This window comes from Protopterus annectens, chromosome 3.part0 (assembly GCF_019279795.1).
Source record: "Protopterus annectens isolate FY-2018-M chromosome 3.part0, PAN1.0, whole genome shotgun sequence".
NCBI lineage: Eukaryota > Metazoa > Chordata > Ceratodontiformes > Protopteridae > Protopterus > Protopterus annectens.
This window is the reverse complement of record NC_056731.1, coordinates 321,103,614-321,124,385: the sequence shown is the minus strand read 5'-3', so window position 1 is coordinate 321,124,385 and position 20,772 is coordinate 321,103,614. Positions and strand designations below refer to the sequence as shown.

Genomic DNA, 20,772 nt, shown 5'->3' with positions numbered 1-20,772 from the left:
ATAGAAGGAGATAAGGATATAAGAGAAACCCCTTGGCCAGAAGTAGGGCAACAGAAAATAAAAGGGGGCAGGAGTGAGGGACTGAATACTCCAACAGAGAGAAATAGGACATCTACTGTTATGTTAAGATCTTACACAATTGCACTACGTACTTCTTTATCACTGTTGCAGTATTCTTAACTCTTGGAAGAGTGCAAAAGTTAATGGAAAGTATGGGAGGAGGAAGGTAGAGAACAGGCCTTCACAAACTCATGAAGAATAGTCCTGGCAAATCCTGCCCTGGCCCTGGAAATGGCACCCAACTTGTAATGTTTGGTAAAAGTGTGAACAGAAGACCATGTAGCAGCTTCCAAGATGGATCTAGTATCCAGACCCTTTAAAAAAATCATCAGAAGAGGCTACTGCCCTAGTAGAATGAGCACAAACAGAAGAGGAAAACTGCCTGCCATGGAAAGAATAACAAAAAGAAGTGGAATTAGAAATCCAGGAGAAGATGGCTTGCTTAGACACTGCCAAATCCAGTTTCCTAGCATTGAAAGGAGACAAAAAGTTGTTCAGATTTTCTGATGCATTTTGTCTTTTTCCAAGTAATATCCGAGCTGTCTATGCAAATCCAAGGTATGCAGGACCCTCTCACTAGAGGTCTCTGGAGAAGGAAAAAAGGACAGAAGATGAACAGACAATTCAAGAACAAATCATTACCACCTTTGGCATAAAAGAAAGGATTAGCATCAAGAGACACCTTGCCCTTGTGAAAAATGAAAAAAGGAGGAACTGCCATGTGTGTTTATAAAGTTTAGAGACCCTTTTGGCAGATGCAAGAGTCACCAATAATACAGTCTTCCAAGTACAACACTGTGGGGAAGAAGAAAAGGCAGGCTCAAAAGGGGACTGAATCAATTTTTTAACAGCAAAACTTACTTCCCAAGGAGTAGGAATTGACTTTCTTGGAGGCCTGATATGAAGGGCACTTTTTAGGAATTTAGACAGGCAGAAATGGCCGACAAATGAATTTTAACAGAGGAATATGCCAAACCAGCACTAAGTAGTTTACACAAATGTGAAAGGACTGTTGGGATATTGAGACACCAATAAGAAAATGCCACACAGGATTTTCTAGTAATGGGTTTTCTGGCATCCTGCAAAACCCAAAGTAGGTCCTCAGAAAACTGGTGCTTAAAAACAATCAACATCTTATCATCCAAAGTGTCAGCTGAAGTATGGACAGGTGAGGGTGAATGACAGATCCCTTGTCTTGTGTGAGAAGATCCATCCTATGAGGTAACTTGTGATTATTTTTCCTGACCAGGTGAAAAAGTGGGAAGCAGTGCTGAATGGGCCAAAAGGGAGTCAAAAGCAAAATTCTGGGTATGTCCCACATGGTCCTCTGCAAGATCCTGGGAAGTAAAGGAAGAGGAGGATAAGCATACAGAAACATCCTCTTCCAACAAAAAGACAAGGCATCCATTCTGCAAGCAAAAGAACTTCACACTCTGGAACAGAACTGAGAAAGTTGTCTGTTCAGATGGAGGCAAAAAGACTTATCTAAGGAGTACCCTACCAATGTACAATGTCCAGAAATAACTTGGTGTGAAGCATCCTTTCTTGAGGATTTGTCCTGGACTTGCTCAAAGAGTCTGCCACTAGATTGTGCTTTGGAGGGATGTAAACTGCCTGAAGAACCAGTTGACGGCAGACTGCAAAATTCTAAGTCTGAAGAGCCAGCCTGAAAAGAAGATAAGATTTTGTGCCCCTCTACTTGATGTACTCCAAGACTGTGGTATTATCTGTAAAAACCTTTAGATGACCTGGAATCCAAAGGGAGTAAAGGGCCTGAAAAGCTAGGATTAAGGCCCCTCATCTTTTTGATGTTGATATGGTCTGACATCTGTTGGTGGGACTGAAGACTCTGAACTTTCAGGTTGTTGGAGGAAACTCCCCCACCTTGAGATCAGAAGCTCTGGTGTATAGCTTCTGAATAGGGAGAGGAACCTAAAAAGGCAGACCTGGATTTAGGGAAATTTGCTGAAATTACCAGCAGAGTTTGAGCTTGAGATAAGGTAAGAAATGGACCCAATACACTAGAAGGTGGCAGTGCTGAAGCCAAACAGTCTCGAGATACCACTAAAATATCCTCATGTGAAGTTTGGCAAAACAAACCATGAGAATGGTGGATGTCATGTACCCCAGGGCTTAGAGAAATTCCATTGCAGGAAGAACTGGAAGTGGAAGAACAAACTGGAAGTAAGCAGTCAAAAGGAGGAGCTTGAAAGGCAGGAGGCAAGCCAACAATCGGATGGTCTGAATCCTGTAAACCAAAAATATTTGGTCCTGAAAAGCAGTCAACAAAGACAGTTTGAGTTTGAGGGTGTATCCCAAACTGCACAGGAAAAGCATAGTGAAGTGTAGACTTTGAAGCTGGGGCTGCTGAGAAGGAGATTGAATTAGAAGGTCATCCAAATAAGGGAACATTTTAATTCACTGAAATCTGCAGAAGATTACCTCAGGGGCCAGACATTTGGTAAATAACATTAGAGGTGTAGAAAGACCAAAATGCAAAGGAGAAAACTAATAATGAGAAAAACAAACAGAGAAATGTAAAAACTTCTGGAAAAGAAGGTGAATAGGAATATGGAGGTAAGTGTTCTTCAAATCCAGAGAGACCAGAAAAGCTTGGGGAATCAAAAGAGGGAAAAGTGTCTGAAGAGACAACATCCTGAAAGAAAGGACACTGAGAAAGGTGTTGACAAAAGATAGGTTTGAGACGGGCCTCCAAGACCCCCCCCCCTTCCTGGGAACAAGAAACATCCTGGATAAAAACCTGTTCTCTGCTGAGACAAGGAAACAGATTGGATGGTTCCTCTGGAACTTAGGAAGAGGAGAAATCAAACTTTATTACAGGTCTCACATAACCTTGCCCTTTCCCTGTGGAGTTTTAACATTTCTGCAGCAGCAGTACGAAAAAGATTCTTGTCTAAGGTAGAATCTAAAAGCTTGGCCTTAATGTCCTCAGCCAAGAATACCTCCTCATGACAGAAACAGATGCAGCTGCCATAGAAGAGGCATCAGCTACATCATATCTGCATTTAATGGAATAGTGAGCTACTTGAGAGGCAGAACTTAGAAGAGAAAGAGCAGAAGTCTTACTGTCCAAATCATGAATATTGGTCAATCTCCCCCCTCAAATTTAGGAGATAAGAGCGAGGATATATCTAGTCATGTGGGTCTGATAATTAATGGCCCTAAAGACCAAAGTAACAGAAGTATACACTTTTTCCCATACCTCTCTATAGCATGGCTGTCCTTGTTAGAAGGTAAAAGCTTGGTAGAGGAAAGACATTTGAATGGCTTATCTGTAGACAAAGAAACAACACTAGGATCAGATGAAGGAGTTTTATATATGTATTTATGATCCTCAGGAACTTTATAATATCTGTCTAGCTTCTTAGGGGCCAGAGTTTGAGTCAAAAGCTTGAACAGCTGCTGTAAATGTGTCCAAAAGAGCAGCTAATACAGGAGGGACTGCAGAAGGTCTAGGTGAGTCCATTTGCAAGAGTTCATATCATTTCTTTTAAACTCTGAAACCTGGGAACAGTACCACTTAAACGGTTCCACCATACGGACCCACTGTGCCCCAAAAGACAGTTGCTCATCAGGAGAGTCAGGGGACACAGAATCTTCTTCATCAGACCCCAGGGCCAAAGGAGAGTGCATCTGTGAGAAATATGCTAAGGAGTCTTCACCAAAGCCCAGCTCTTCATCAGACGATTCAGATTCCCTATGCCTATGAGATATGATGGATGACCAGGGAAGAGCAGCAGCACAGCAAATAATTCCTGTGGGGGATTCATAGCAATAGGGGCATTAAACAGACACTCAGTAAAGTCCTGCTACTCTTTTTGAGGATCCTTAGCCATAGTAGCTGCATGTATGGTTTTCTGTCTCCTCTTTAAAGGAACATCTACCTCGACAAATCTAGGAATTTCAGGCCCCTGCCTAGATTCAATGAGGGTACCAGGCACCTCTTCCCTAACTAAAATAAACTAGGTCCTTCAGATGTAATCAGCTGTGGTTCCCCCTCTATGTCTGTACCAAATGTAGATTTACCTCTGTAATATGCCTTGAAAACCCTATGAGGTCTTCCCATACAGTCATAATGGGTCAATTTTGACTCGGGGGGGGGGGGGGGGGGATTACTTGCTTTTACTGAATAAATACTTCACTTAAGCCTTTACAACGGAAATATAGGGGAGGTGCCATCAGAGGATGGAAGCATCCAGAATGGAGAGAACAGTACACAGATAGCAGGAAGGAGGAGGTTAACAGGGAACTTGATTCTTTAAGGGAGGATGAAATACAAAGACCATGTGGTCTATCTCTAAAGGTTCCCCAACTATCTGGCTAATCTGCTAGCAGACTTCCTGACCAAGGATTTTAACGGTTCACTGTCCACTGCAAAAATTACTGTAGACTGGAAGATGGCAAATTTAAAAAAAAATACACTAAACCACAGACGTAGTAGAAGAACAGCAGTGAGAGGGAAATAATGGTTGACTTCCTTGAGGAGAAAAGTCTTTAGGAAAGCAAACAACAGGGCTCCCTGAACAGAAACAGGTGTCAGAGAAATCTGATTCAGAACCACTTGAAAAAATAATACCTGGGCACGTAGTCTACCTGCACCTCATCAAGACTACTGATATTGTGCACATGGGGGGCTGCTGGGAAAACTGAACACATACCAGCCAGGTGAAAGGGCTCCACGGGAAAGCCACCAAAAGTCCTTGTGTGCTGGAGGAGAAAGAATATGGCCAGCAACTAAAGGAGCTAAAGTTCTTCTCATTACAGATCAGAACAGGCAAGGAGCACAAGAACCAAATACATAAGATCATGTCAGGAAGGTGTGAAGAGATAAGCCTGAAAAGGAGGAACAAAGCTGCCATCAGTGCCTTGGATTTGCAAAATACCTCTTCATGGAGAGAAATGTAGACCCACGGAATGAACTACAAGAATGGAAGCTGGAGAAGGAATCTCTGGAGACATACAAAATAGTATGGGACAGGTGGAGAAAGGGAGATGAAGACAGGAATAGAGGGGAGGTAGAATACAGACTGCTGTTAATGGGCAGATTAAACAAGACTGCTTGTCTTCTTCTGCCATAACATCAATCGTTATGACAGTTTTTTTCAACTGCCTCTATCTTCCAGGCAGTGTGGCAGTCTGTGAATTTCTTATCCCTTCACTGTCTGTGGGTAGCTGAGCTGAATCACTGGTACTTAAGGCACAGTTGCATGTGCTTCTCCTCCCTCAAACAATGAAGAGAAAAAAAAAAAAGACCAATGTAGCCTGCCGGTTTTTATTTTGTGACCATATGTACATTTAGAAGCTTTCATTGCTTCAGGCATCAAATATTGTAACTCTGCCATGATATACATCAGGAATGAGATCCAATCTATGCAAGCAGCTGAAAAGAAGTCACAGTCTCAGGGGTCGTTCTCCTTTGGCTGTACAAGACATCACAGCATGCATAACCATAGAGATCATGTCTCTCAAATGCCCTTGATTTTGCCTCGAATTTTTGCCAAGCCCCTTGTAAAATTTTTGATTTTCTGGTGAAACACAAAGGAGTACAGAAAAAAAAATAATATCAGACATTAGTTTTACACTTGTTATTTTTCAAAAAATATATGTTAATGTAAAAGCTTCTGTTCTATTAACTTTTTAAGCAAATTAGAGCAATATTTAAAAATTGTTCCTCCTTTTTAGCCTTTATTCCCCCATTATTTTTGTTCTTGTCCAAAATTCCAGAGCATGGAAATTGAAAGGTATGATAGGGACACATGCTCCTGAGACCAAGAACTTTTGTGGGAAAAAATGATAAACTATGATGGAGGACAGGAAAGAGGCGAACACAGATCCAGCAAAGAGGGTGCCCAATGTTAGACGCTGGGGTTCCACAAACCATTACTGACTCCCACATCTATAATGCCAGTATCAATAAAAATGAGAGTACTTTTACTGGCACTACTACTAAAACAAAATGAAATGCAATACCTTACTGAAATGTGCTGTATTCTTACTTCATTCTGGTTAGGGAGAATATAAATGAGCTCAGACTATGTAACTGGTCTGGCCTAAAACTACTTCCACTGGATGATGCAATGGAATACTTCAATACCAAATTCCTTGCCATCCTTAACTCTCATGCCCCTACCCACTCTATCAGAACAAAAAACACACCTTGGCTCTCAAAAGACACCAAATCTAAAATCATACTTAGAAACAAAGCATGGGCCACTTGTCATGCAACAAAAGACCCAGAAGACCAACTTAGATATAGACAATTAAGGAACAACACCAAAAAAATCTATTATCCTAGACAAACAAAAATCTATTACTATCTGCAACAAAAAAAAAACATAACAAACCCCAAAAGTTCTGGACTGGTATAAACAAACTTCTTCAACCAGGACATACTTTTACTCCTACCCCATTAGCCTCTACCCACAAATCACTGGTAGACACTGCAAATACCTTCAATAGTTTCTTCACAGAAACTTATCCAGACCCTGGCCAGCCAACTCACTCCCATCTGCTCTATCTTAGATAATGATATACCCAATACTCCACTCTTCTTTAAATTTCAACCTGTTCCTACCACACTAATAATTAAAGCTTACCACTCTGGCTGCTGACCTTCTCCCTACAGTGAATTTGCAAAAATCAGTTGACGTCATAGCCTATGCTATCTCAATCTTGATCAATAGAACCCTATCCAAAGCTTCCACCCCCTCATTCTGTAAAATATTCCATATTATACCTTTACATAAAGGAGCTAGCTCCATAGAACTGTCAAATTTCAGACCCATAGCCATTCTATCACCACTAGCTAAAATTATGGAAAAATGTGTCCATAAACAACTTATGCACCACCTCATTCAAAGTATGTTGCTGGCTGACTCTCAGCATGGCTTTAGGCCATACCACAATACCACCTCAGCTCTTCTCTCTTTCTCTGTCATTAACCATAACCGTAGTAACAACCTGCTTTCCTCTGCACTCTTTCTAGATCTCTCCAAGGCTTTTGATATGGCTAACCACCAGCTACTCATCCATACCCCGAATGCCATCTCCTTAGACTACCACTCTCTCCTAATGGTTTCAATCCTACCTGTCTGGATGACAACAGGCAGTCCTATGGTAGGATAAGCTATCTTCCTTTCTACCAATTACCTTAGGAGTCCCACAGGGCTCTATACTAGGACCCCTTCTGTTCTACATCTTTATTAATGACCTTCACACTGGTATTCCTAAAGCAACATGTATTCAATACACAGATGGCTCCACGTTAATCTGCTCAGCACCTCACCGGCAGATCTACTGACTCTAACCCAGAGTACTTTCAACACTGTTGAAAATTGGCTCACCAATCGCAGTCTGATCTTAAACCCCCAAAAAACTAAGCTGCTCCTTTTCACTCCCACTTGTGAGTCCAACCCTCCACCTATTACCATAATATCTAATAATGGGACAATTATCTCCCCTGAAGCCCAAATCAAACTCCTGGGAGTTATAGTAGACAATAATCTTACATTCGGTCAATCAAACCATCAAAACCATAAACAAAAAACATGGATCCCTTTACAAGCTCAAACCTTTCCTCACTCCTCTTGCAAGAACTGCTACTGCCCACTCTCATCTCCTATCCACCCTCTTCTACGCCTCTCCTCTATTCACAAACTTGCACGAAACAGAACTTGACAAACTATGCTGCTGTTACAACCACATCGCTAGATTTGCCACTGGTTCAGCTTATAGGACACACCACTGTCGCAACCTAAATCTTCTAGGTTGGCTTGAACTACCTTTCCTACTACACTTTAACCAGCTCATAGTACCTCATAAAGCACTCTACCACCCTGATAATACACCAGCACTCAAAAATATCATCAGCCCATATAGTAACCTCAGTCCACTTCGCTCATCCAATAGACTAATGGTCCAAACATTCAAATCTAACAACTCGGCTGGGGACTCGATGTTTGCTAACTCAGTTGGCAAAACCTGGAACCAACTCCCTGCTGTCCTTCCTCTAGAATCCTCACTTACACTATTCAACGAAAGACTCAAAAAATATTTTAAATCGCACTGGCTATGTCCTTGCTTTAATCCTGACTAGCATCATCTCCATGACTCAAGAGCTATACCACAATTGTATTATGCGTTCTAATTGTGCTAATGTCATGTAACTCTATGTTCTACCTTGTTACCCCATACTTTTATAGTCCTCATCTCTGATTTAAAGATTGTATAAACAGTGTGTCTTATGTACTGTATATATAACTTTTCTGTGTTTATGTGTGGAGCTTTTCTCCCCAGGCATCCGCTGAAAATGGACATGTATCCAGTCGGACTATCCCGGTCAACAAATATAAAATAAATAACTAAATAAATAAATAAATAAAATGCTCCTACATTTCTTTGTAGGAAAAACGCAGTGCTTTGGCTTTGGGCACCCAAAAGGAGGATTGAGCTGGTAGATGCGTAGAATAGCGCTAAAAACCTAACTGGTTACATTTTTTCTAAACTAACAAAATATTTAAAGGATAACTTTTTATAAATTTACTGAACTGAAAAAACTGAGTAGTCCCTTGTGTTAAATTAGGAAATATGAACACTGAAGGACCACTTTGTTACTCCACACCAACTTTAGCGCATATTTCAGATTTGGTGGTTTATGTTTATAAAAGTTGCGAGAACTGTCAGCGTAAAATTGTAAATTCTGAGAGGAAAAAATCTTTTAAGAAAACTATTTAACATGAATACTAGGTGTGTATAATAGGGTCTAAATAGAGAACACTGACAGAAATTTCAGAAAGATAATGGAAATACACTGCTTTGTAAAGAGAGTATCTGAAAAGAGAATAATACAGACAGCAAATGGGAGCAAAATGCATAAAATGATTGAAAATGACACTGGAATTGCGAGAAGATAAGAGACCAAAAATTGCACTTGCACTTTGAAGATATCAAAAAGGTACACAATAAAGCAGTGGGACAGTAACACTGAAGACCATGCCAACTCAGCAGGTGAAACAGGAATGAAGGAAACAGCAGGACAGACAGAGTGACCCAGCCCATTTTTTTCCAATTAGTGTATGATTTTTATACTCATGGACATCTGAATGCATACATGTACTGAGCATACTGTATTCAACATGCAGTCTGGTAGAATGTTTAGATTCATTATTCTGTTTTTAAATGCCAGACACGAACAACTCCCTTTGTTTGCATGAAAAAAAAAATATTTCACAAGTTTTTAACTTTTTTTGGAATGGTGCCGTTACTCCTGTTGAAACCTGGAAATCAAATATATCTATGGCAAGTTTTTTCTCATGCTATCCTGTAAGAAATTGTCAAAACAACAGCTTTCTCGTACCTGACTGCTGAAATGTGCATAGGCTGAGACCTGCGTACTTTCTGCCTTGGAGACGCTGGTTGCTGCGGACTGATTCCTGAGGTGGGTACATAGCTGCGTGTGAACTGACCATTTGGCAGGAGTGGTAATAATTCAGTCTGTGTACTGACTGTGGAGGTCAAGTTTTCAAGCGATAAGGTCATGTCATTGACCAGGGCTTCCAGGTCCACATCATCCTCTGAAAGTAAACAAAGACAGGAAAGCCTATTTCAGAATTCTCATACAAGAGCAGGACATACATTTTCCCTTTTTACTTTAACAAATATCCTTCATTGTTTATTATCTATTTTTACCACAAAAATCACTAATTGAAATAAATGGAATATGTTAATGATGTGAAAATTGGTAACTCAGTGTTTACAGTTGACTCTAAATACAACTTACTTGCCATTTCTTGAGAAAGTTGTCAGAAAACAGTGAGTGAATTTGGTCTTGCGCTCTCTCTTTGCACACACACACATATACATTTTATTTATATATATATATATATATATATATATATATATATATATATATGTGTGTGTGTGTATATATATATATATATATATATATATATATATATGTGTGTATATGCATATATATATATATATATATATATATATATATATATATATATATATACACACACACACACACACACACACACACACACACACACACACACACACACAGTATTATGACATAATGTTAGAAAGGTGGTATAGAAATGAACAGCCAGGCTTGATAACACCTTGCAATCGGTTCTTGGCAACAGTTCTAAAGGAAGTAAAACTACAACTCAGAAGTTTTTCTCTGTCTTTTAATCTTGCTAGGTGTCACACTGTAAATACTCACAACTCTATTCTCAAATTAGAACAGGTGACAAGAGTCTTTTCTGGGAAGTTTCACCGCGGTAAGCAGTAACAGTTAACGGACACTCAATAACAAAAATAACACAAAGTCTCTTTCACCAGCCAACAGACAATTCTCAGAAATGCCATTATACTATGTTACAGATACCCCCCTCCCCCAATGGCTTGAAGCTACCAGAAAGCTACTTAGTCTGCAGGAAGATCTGTGAGCCCTAGACAGATCAAACACATTGTACTGGTGAATACCGGAGCACTGCTGAATAGGTTCATAGCAGATTACTAGGCTAACGGCACAAGAGCCCTTACAAGCCTAGCCATATTTAACCCGGGTTTCCCAGTTTTCAATAATTAGGTGAATGAAGTTCCTAATTTTTAACTTAAATAGCAGACTGGGTGTTCTTCATTGTTAATCTTCTGAATACTGTCCATAACACAATCTCCAATATGTTGTTGTAATTCATAAAGGACTGAGAAAAGTCAGTGGACACCAGGACTGGGTCCACACAAAAGCATCTTTTTAGATTCTTAAAAACATAGTCAACCTAATAAAATATTACATTCATAAAGTAGCTGAAAGTATTCTAAGTACTAAGCCAACATGGGGATGAAGAAAGCCTTTACCAATAGGGATGACCACAATCAGGGTTATAGAAAACAGACAAGAGGGGGTTTGGATTTACTGCAGGAAGTTAGCAAATGAACCAAATAAGAAGGGAATGAAAGGTAATACAGAGGGATACGGATAAGAAGATAAATGTTGGTCTGCAGGTTAGAGACTGCCTCCCCTACCAGGAACTGATAACAGAATAAAGGCAAAAAGACAGGGAAAGGGCAGGGCTAAGTAAAACACCAGCTCTGGGTTATTCAAAGAGAGATAATTAGCAAGTCACATAAAATAATGCATGATAACTATAAGAATCCACCAGTGGACATTAGACAAGACTGAGAAAAGAGAACAGAAACTCCCCACTGTCCCATCTATACCCACTAACTCTCCCCGAGACTAATTTGAAAAGCTTTCCCTTAAAATGTCAATGCACCTCATATGAACTTGTCTATATCCTCCTCCTTTTTTTAGTTTTTCCTTTCTTGTCTTATCTTCAGTACATCTTCAAGATTATCTCTACTAAACAAATTGTATGAACAACAATCATATGTTGTTACCTCCTATACTTTTAACTGTATGTCTAAACCACCATGCTTATGTAAATATCTTATCCAATCACATGTTATTATCTGCTATATTTTTTTAACTGAATGTGTAAACCACAATGCTCATGTAAATATCTTATGTTAGCAATTGTTCTGGAGCTTTTCTCCCCGGGCGTCCGCTGAAAACAGACCGATCTGTCCAGTTGGACCTCCCCGGTAAAAAAATGTAAAAATAAATAAATAAGAAAGACAATTTGGACGGTGCAGTGGTAGCATTGTCGTCTCGCACAAGAGGTTCTTTGGTTCGATTCTCAGCTGGATTGCCTTCTGTGCGGAGTCTGTATGTCTTCCCTGCGTTCATGTGGGTTTTCCCCCACTTTACAAATACATATGTCTGGAGCATTTCTCCCCGAGCCTCCACTGAAAATTGGCTTCGTTCCTAGTCAGACTTTCCCGGTAAACAAATGTTAAATAAAAAATAAAAATAAAAAATAAATTTACAAAGGAAAAATGGGAGGATATCTGAACAGCTTCCAATTATGCAACAAAGTCCAGAGGGTTTAGGGTTTTTGCATGGAAGTGTTTGCAGAGTTATTTTTTATACCCCAAGCAGACTTCAGCGAATTTTTCCCCAAGCAGGTAGAAAATGCTGGAGATGTCATGAGAGCGCTTTTAGAGCTATTTTACTTCTACCATCACTCTGTGGTGGCAAGCAGTGACCAGCGCTACACTTTTATCATGAGACTAGAGTCGAATGGAGCTTAGCAGTGTTTACCAGTCCCATCATTTTCCCGATTTTGCAGCATAACTACAGGTCTCCACACATTACAGTTATGCTTCTAGTTGCTGATTTCTACATTTTGACTAAATATAATAATTAACAAGTGTTTGTCATCAAACTCTACAGAAAGAACGGCTCAAAAAACTTCCAGGTACTTCACAGATTTAATATATAAACTTCAGAACAACTAGCTCAACAGCTTTCACACAATGTGCTTCATCCGGTTTAAAACTTGCAGTAAAAAACAAAACCTCTGAAATAACCATTCAGTGACATCATCCTAATTAACATAATCATCTCTTAAAGGCAAATAAATTAACAGTAGTCAAATATAAATACGCGGTGGTGCAGCGGTAGCATTGTCGCCTCACAGCAAGAGGTTCTGCCGTTCGATTCTCGGCTGGAGCGCCTTCTGTGTGGAGTCTGCATGTCCTCCCCACGGTCGAGTGGCGTTCAAAAAATATGCATGAATGGGCGTGCCTTCGTTGAAGGTTGGGCATCGAGCTGGTACCTCGGCACCGTAAAATTCTACTGCCAATCATTAGTGGACCGGAGTTCTGCTGTGGCGACCCCTAATCAGGAAAATATAAGAATATAAGAAAAAGGAAAATAATAAGTCTAATAGAAGAAAAGACCTTAATAAAAGAGGTACATTTAAATGTGGGAAGTGTAGTCAATGTGAGTATATAATTAACAAAGAGAATATATATAGTGAAAGCAGAGGTAGATGGATTAGGAGCAGTGGACTATATAATTGTGATACCAAGGGTTTACTATATCTTGCTACCTGTGTTAAATGTGGGTCCTTTTACATAGGTAAAACAGAGAGAACCCTAAAAAGAAGAATTTACGAACATACCTATGATATAATAAAAAAGAAAGAAACTAATGCGTTGTATAAACATACAAAGGTATGTGAGGAAAGTAAATTATATTTTTTGCAGTAGAACATATAAAGAGTAATATTAGGGGAGGACCATGGGAGGACACCATAGGATACAAAGAACTAAGGTGGCAAGTTACACTAGAAGCAAACAAATATCCAGGATTAAATGAATATATATCAATTTTACCCCTATTGAAGTTAAAGGCAGCTAAAATGTAATTTTAAGTGCAATATAATATTTGATCAATAGGTGGTACTGTTGTATTAATTAATATGTTCTCTTTATATGTGAAGTTTATTAATTAATTAATTTAGTTTTATATATATATATATATATATATATATATATATATATATATATATAAAATAGAGAGATATGAATTTAGCCCCTTCAATATTTATATATGCATTTAATTTTAGATAAAATTTAATAGACATAAATTAAAGTTTTTTAATGTGAATTTATTTATTGTGTATTAAAAGGAATCTATGTGTTTTAGATATAGAAGCAAGTAATAGTAATTTTAATATTCATGAGCTTTTAGATACAAATTGATTTGTGCATTTGAATTTAATTGATGTTTTTTGATTGGATAGTGACAAAGTAGGATGTATATAAGTGATTTTATGAATGTATGGAATTATCTGATGAAGTCCAGTGGATAGGACGAAAACGCGTATGATTTTTGGAAATGCGTTAATAAACACTAGTATTTTATTGTGCTCCTGTTTCGTGGTGGATTAATTTTGGTTCCAAAGACGTTCTTGAGGGACTTTGCCTGGTTACTTGTGTTCCTAATCGGGAAAAGCCAGAAGAAGAAGTCAAATATAAACATCCTAGTTTAAAACAAAACAAAACATTATTTCAGTGGTCACATTTTTAAAAATGGTTTTAAATTACACATTTCATTCAACCCTGGTAGCTGATAAGACCTTAAAATATTCATCGATTTTACTTCTAGAGCTTCAGTTCTGCTTACCAAAATCCCACATGTATCACAGATCTTAACCACTTCTAAAACTGCAAATTTTAAAGTGATTTATCTCATCATTCTGTTATATGCTCCGCTAAAGAATTTGTCGTCACTAATCTTTTTATATCCAGCATATGTCCAATAATTCGTTTTTTAAGTTTTCTCTTTGTCTTACCAATACAGAATGAGTCAGTAATATACACGAGTGGTTAATACTATTGTCAAGTAGCATATGACAAATTGGAAAAAACTATTACTTGTAAAACTAGCAATAATGGGACAGCTAAGGTTGTATCACTACTAAATCTATATTCAATCTTTGTAACAGTACAGTTATGACATGGAAAGGTAGCCCGCTTTTGCTGTACGTTTTCATTCTAAGATCGTTAGAGCACAACGTCTGCTTTAAATTCTTACCTTTCCTATAGACAACCTTTGGATTTAGAGGGAGATAGCATTTCACTGCTTTCATTTCTTTCAGTATCCACCAGTTCTTCTTAATGACATTCTAAAAACGCTTCAGTGTACCTCATAACTAGTGGTAAACCTTAACTCAGTAATACCACCATTTTAGTTCAAATTTGTACAATCTATGGGATCTGTGTTCATAAAAGAGTTCACTTTTTGATTTTGTTGCAGACCAACATAATTTTTAATTAAATTTACACAGTCTACATTGTAAACTCGATTCACAAAATCATAACATAGGCTCTCAATCTGTTCTTCAAAAATAGTACTGTTTGTGTTCATCCTCGAATACTTAATCATTTGCCCTTTCACTACATTCTTGAAAGTAAAATGTGGATGCATGCTTGTACAATGTAAATATGTAGTTCTTAGTGTAGGTTTCTTATAAACTGTTGTATTTAAATCACTGTGGATTGAAGTCAATAAATAATAACGATATTTGAACTTCAGATTTCATATCCATAAGAAAATGCAACATTCTTGCAAGAGCAATATTTAAAATCTATTCCCGATTTTAGGCCTTTATTATCCCCACCTACATTACTTTTTGGCTTTGTCCGGAATTCTTGCACTAAGATGCTGGGAGATATGCCAGAGGGGAAAACAATGTTTAAAGCATAAAACAGTAGACCTGCATAAATATAGTACAAATTGCCTGAAACTGGTAAATTAGCATACACACACACACACACACACACACACACACACAAGCTGTTTCACTTAAAGGACCACTACGGGCAAACAATGAAAAAACATATATTTTTTATCTTGCCATGATTTACTGCACTTCCTAAAGCTGCCTGCAGCAAAATAAGTGCTCATTCCTAATTTTTTTTTTTTTTACTCTTTTCTGCCCTCATGGGGGCAGACATTGTGATTCCTTTGGAAATATAAATCTGTCTCAATGCACAGACTGTGAGAACAAATAGTCTTACCATTTGTTGTCAGACTAGACCTCCATTCACTTAGAATGGACCACCTGAAAAAAAATGCCAAGTTTGAGAGTCTGCAGCTCATGTGTCATTGACTGGTACGTGCTGAGTTTTACAAATGTTGTTCCTATTGATGTACTACACATTCTCTGAAAGAAACTTGCAAAAGTGTCAACAAATTACTGAGATAAAAAAAGACTTTTCACAAGGAGCAGTTTTGCAAGTTTCAATTCCTGGCCAAGTTACTCCTCCCATCTCCCCTCCTTCAGTGGGCTACAGTCTCACATTTCCAGCTTGGGTAGATTCAACTATTTTGGCAGCTTTGCATGATAATCAGGGTTGCCAGACGTCCCTATTTGGGCGGGACTGTCCCGAGATCAGCAGCCTGATCCCGAGTCTCGCCCTGCCGGGTTAAATCCCGGCCAGCCTCCGCTTTCTTTGTTTTTTTTTTTTTTTTTTTTTTTGATTGTCCCATATACCTGGCATACGGGCCAATCAAAAATTGCTAAACACGGAGCTTCTTGTGTTCCGCATTAAACACGAGAAGCTCCGTGATTTTGATTGGCCCATATGCTGGTATACGGGCCAATCAAAAATCGATAAACACGGAGCTACTTGTGTTGAATGCAGAACTGCAATGCATTAAACACGAGAAGCTCCGTGTTTAGTGCAGAGGTACTGAGCTACTGTTCTTTAATGTAGAACTGTGTTCCGCATTAAAGACCTTTTTTTTTTTTTTTTTTTTTTGTCTTCACTTGCAATGCATTAAACACGAGAAGCTCCGTGTTTAGTGCAGAGCCAGTGTTCTTTAATGTGGAACCATGTTCCGCATTAAAGACCTTTTTTTTTTTGGTCTTCACTTGCCATGAGAGACCTTCTTTTTTTTCTGTCCCTACCTGGGGGGCTGGAAATCTGGCAAACCTGATGACAATAGACATCAAAAAAATAACAGCCTGGTGTGCCACTAAAACTGTTCCCCTATATGTCTCTTCACTTCTGAATAGCATTTCCCCAGGAATAAAAAAAAAAAGCACACACATCAGTCCAGAGTTTGGGCCAATCTATCCATTTCTTATTGTGCACAGTAAAACATTCAGTTTATAATGCATTCTGGCTGCTGACATGGTTATCTTTACATAGTTATTCTCTTATAGCATAACCTGAACTTATGGTATTCAGTGCCAAGCTTTACAACAGTTCTCAGTTTCTTAACTTAACCTCCCAAGCCTCTGATGTGACCCAGTACTTTGTCGATATACTGTAAATACATAGATTAATACAAATATGTGTGCACATATGACATGTACAATAATGCACACATACCATCATTAAAACAAGATAAATGCAATATAAATCATATCAATATAGTTATGAGTTCTAGTTTATGACCCTGTTTGTCTATGGAAACTTCTTTCTGAATTTATGTTCAAGCAGTTGTATATTTGTTATATATTATCTTGTTTAATTGTTTCTCAATATTCTAACCACTGTGTATGCTGCATCAATTGTAAAACTCTGATTTTACACCTTTTATATTTTCTATGCTCTTTAAACAAAATAACTGTGTTTGTATAATTTATTTTTATTATTTTTTTATAATTGTTTACTATGTATCTGGAGCTTTTCTCCCCCAGCCTCCGCTGAAAACTGTCATCTTGTGTCCAGTCAGACTAACCTGGTAAACAAATGGAAAATAAATAAAAAATAAAATATACTAAGAAAACCAATCAATATACCAAGAAAAATCCAAAACTTAAGAAAAAAAAAACAGAAGGAAGGAAAATGTTTCCTTGATGCTGTCATGAAAATCCCACTCACTTATTCAGATATTATGGGCAAACATATATATATATATTATAACATATATAATATATTAGGCAAAACAACGTACCTAACACACTAGTCATAGGTGACTCTATAGTCAGGCACACTGATGTCCCACTTACCAGGCTAAACAAGGAGAAGGTTACTGTCAGCTGCCTGTTGGGTGCCAGGATCTGCCACATAACCCATGCACTCAGGTCACTTCACAACCAAGTACAAATATGACTCTGTCATTGTCCATGTTGGTGTGAATGACCTGAGGCATGCCTCCCTGGACTACAAGAAAAGAGACATGGAAGAGCTCTCCGATCTTGTAGCCCAGGGAGGTATGACCCTAGCCCTGAGCAGCATTCTGCCATCGCCCAGAATGATACCGCAGTACAAGGACAAAATGATTGAATTCAACAATTGGCTAAGCTTCTGGTGTCATTCTAAGGGGATCCAGTATTTGTCTGCCTGGGATGACATGGTCGACAGACCATGATGCTTTGCCAGAGATGGCCTGCACCTGCCGCCCATGGGATTCCGGATAATGGCTAAGGCTACTGCCATCCCTATAGTGCCTTTTTTAGACAAGCTTCAAATGTAACAGGAACAGGCAAGCAAATACTGAGGGTAACGCTACTCAATGCTAGAAGTCTAAATCTCAAAATGCACTCACTCAAGGCACTCCTTAAAATGGAGAACATTGATACCTGTGCAGATACTGAGACCTGGTTCAAGGCTCCAAAGAGTACCTCTGCACTACCAGACTACTCATACCACACTTTTCGGCCACGTAACCTGGACCGGAACACCAGAGGTGGAGGTGTGCCCATATTCATTAAGGATATCCACAACTCCAGGCTAGTTGCTCAGCATAAAGCATTCGAGGTTATCCAAGTGCAACTAACTCTGGGCAAAACTGCAATCCAAATTGTAACTTGCTACAGATCCCCCATCATGTCCAACTCCTCTTTTCTTGATATACTGGAAAATATTAAGGTTCAAACACCCTAATAATGGGCGATTTAAAGTACCCCACCATTAAGTGGGAAAACTACTCATGTACCAACTCCTTCGCTCAATGCTTTCTGGAATCCATAAATTCCAGTGCCCTTGATCAACTTATCCACACCCCCACCAAGGGCAACAATATCCTAGACCTAGTCATTACCAACATGAATGACCAGTGTTCCACACCCAAAGTCAACTCCTTGTTGGTCAGATCCGACCATAAGCTAATCACCCTAGATATCCACATCCCGCCCCCACCCCACATTAAGGAAACCATGGTAAAAAATTTCTCCATAGCCAACTTCATGCTTCTTAAGACAGAAGTGGCGAACTTCATGACACCCATACAGATGGCCAATACAGTTACGACTGCTGAATCCTACACAAATGTACTCTATAAGCACTTACATGAGTGCATGGATCGTGCTATCCCAAACAGAACCAAGACGCTATCCTCCAAAAAAAGGAAGCCAATCTGGTGGTCCCCTGCCATAAACAAACTGTACAACAGAAGGAAGAAACTAATGCAAAAGAGAGTAAAATCCCATGAATGGTGGAGCTCCCTGGTCAGCCTCAGTAAGACACTGAGATCCCTTATAAGAGCATCCAAAGCAAGCTATGAAAATAAAATCGTCACTGATTCTAAGGACAACCACAAAGCATTCTATACCTATGTCAAGAATCTCAATGGCAACACCCACATCTGCTCTGTGTTACAGCACAACTGCATGAAAATTGCAGAACCAACTGATATTGCCAACATTCTGGCAGATAGGTTCAGTGCTAACTTTACCACCCTCTCACACCCTAAAGAGCCCATATCTATACAGGAAGAATGCAGAGTCCCTGTAAAAGCTGCACTCTCTAAAGCCAAAAACACAGCATCCATGGGACTGGACAACATCCTAGGCTGCGTTTTACATGAACTTCAGAACGAACTGGCTCCCCACCTAAGCACCATGTTCAATCATACCCTCACATCAGGCTTTGTGCCCACTGAATGGTGCACAGCAACAGTTATCCCACTCCACAAAAGGGGAGCCACCACTGATCCCGGGAACTATCGTCCTATTAGCCTGATGAGTTTGGTCTGCAAGGCCATGGAACATATAGGTTCATAGGTAGGTAACTAGGCTATTGGCCCTGGGGCCTATACAAGCCCAGCCAAAAAGGTACCCTGGCTTTTACCACCCAAGAAAATTATTTTCCTGTCCCACTGTCGAGCAGAGCCACAGAGGTGATCCCCGGGGTGATTTCCTATTTCCCATCCAATCATCAAAATTTTTCTTGAAGAGTGCTAATGAAGAGCTTTGTTTGATATTGATAGGTAGTTTATTCCAGAGTATGGGAAGTCTCTGGGACAGGAATCTATCCCTCCAGCATGTTCTGTTTATTGTGGTGACAAGGTTTAGGTCCCTAGAGCGTGTAGCTTGGAGGGATTGGGATTTCTTTAAGTGGAGCATGTCCAAAAGCTCTGGGTTTGACATAGCTTTGTATGTTAGGCAGTGATCACCTCTGAGTAGGCGATATGAGACGGAGTAAAGCTGGAGTTTTTTTTAAGACTGTCTGTGTAGGGCATCTGTTTGAGGCTGGTAATCCTCTTTGTGAGGTATTTCTGTGGCCTTTCCAGTTGTTGTAGATGTCTTGTGAGGTACATACCAAAAGGGGCGTTGTACTCTATAATGGGTCTAATGAGTGATGAGTAGAGGGGAACAATGACCTCTTTTTTTCTGGATGAGAAACCTTTTGTGATGAGGTGTGCCACGTAGAAGGATTTCTTGACTACTGTGGCAATGTGATTATCAAAGGAGAGAATACTGTCCACCTGTGTTCCAAGGTCTCTTATCACACTTTTGGTGTTAAGTATACTACCACCTATGTTGTAGTTCATGGGTACAGAGTTTTTACCAAAGGGGATGACGATGCACTTTTTGGCATTGAGCTTGAGGCCATGGCTTACCAAGCATCTATCTCAGTGAGGCCCTTTTGTAGGATGTCCACATCATTAGGAGTTTCGATTATGGCTCCTAGTTTGCAGTCATCTGCGAACTTCATTAGCCAAAGACCTTCTGTGTTAGCCTGTACTTCAGAGAAGTAGATACCAAACAGGAGAGGACCTAGGACTGAACCCTGTGGTACTTCACTTGTCACTGGTCTGAAGTCGGATTTGGAGTCTGCTACTTTCACAGTGTGGGTTCTGTCAGTGAGCCAGTTGCCAACCCATCTTGTGACATAGGGATTTATACCTAGTTTAGTGAGTTTATCTATAATTCCAGAGTGGGGGATGTTGTTGAAAGCCTTGGCAAGATCTAAATAGGCTGTGTGAACCACCTTACCCTTGTCTATGGCTTTGGTGACTGCTTCAAAGAAGTCTATCAGGTTTAGGAGACATGATCTGCCTTTTACAATCCCGAACTGGGTGGAGTCCAGAGT

The 20,772-nt window shown here is 39.4% G+C and overlaps 1 protein-coding gene across 4 annotated transcripts in view; it reads right to left on the bottom strand.

Annotated features, from left to right (window-relative positions):
• GRB10 (growth factor receptor bound protein 10) overlaps positions 1–20,772 on the bottom strand; it is a 2,734,830-nt gene that overhangs the window by 1,116,051 nt on the left and 1,598,007 nt on the right. For all 4 annotated transcript variants that reach the window (XM_044064795.1, XM_044064794.1, XM_044064798.1 and 1 more), the window contains one exon: positions 9,437–9,653. In XM_044064795.1, the coding sequence (XP_043920730.1) occupies positions 9,437–9,653 (217 nt within the window). The remainder of the gene's footprint in view (positions 1–9,436; positions 9,654–20,772) is intronic.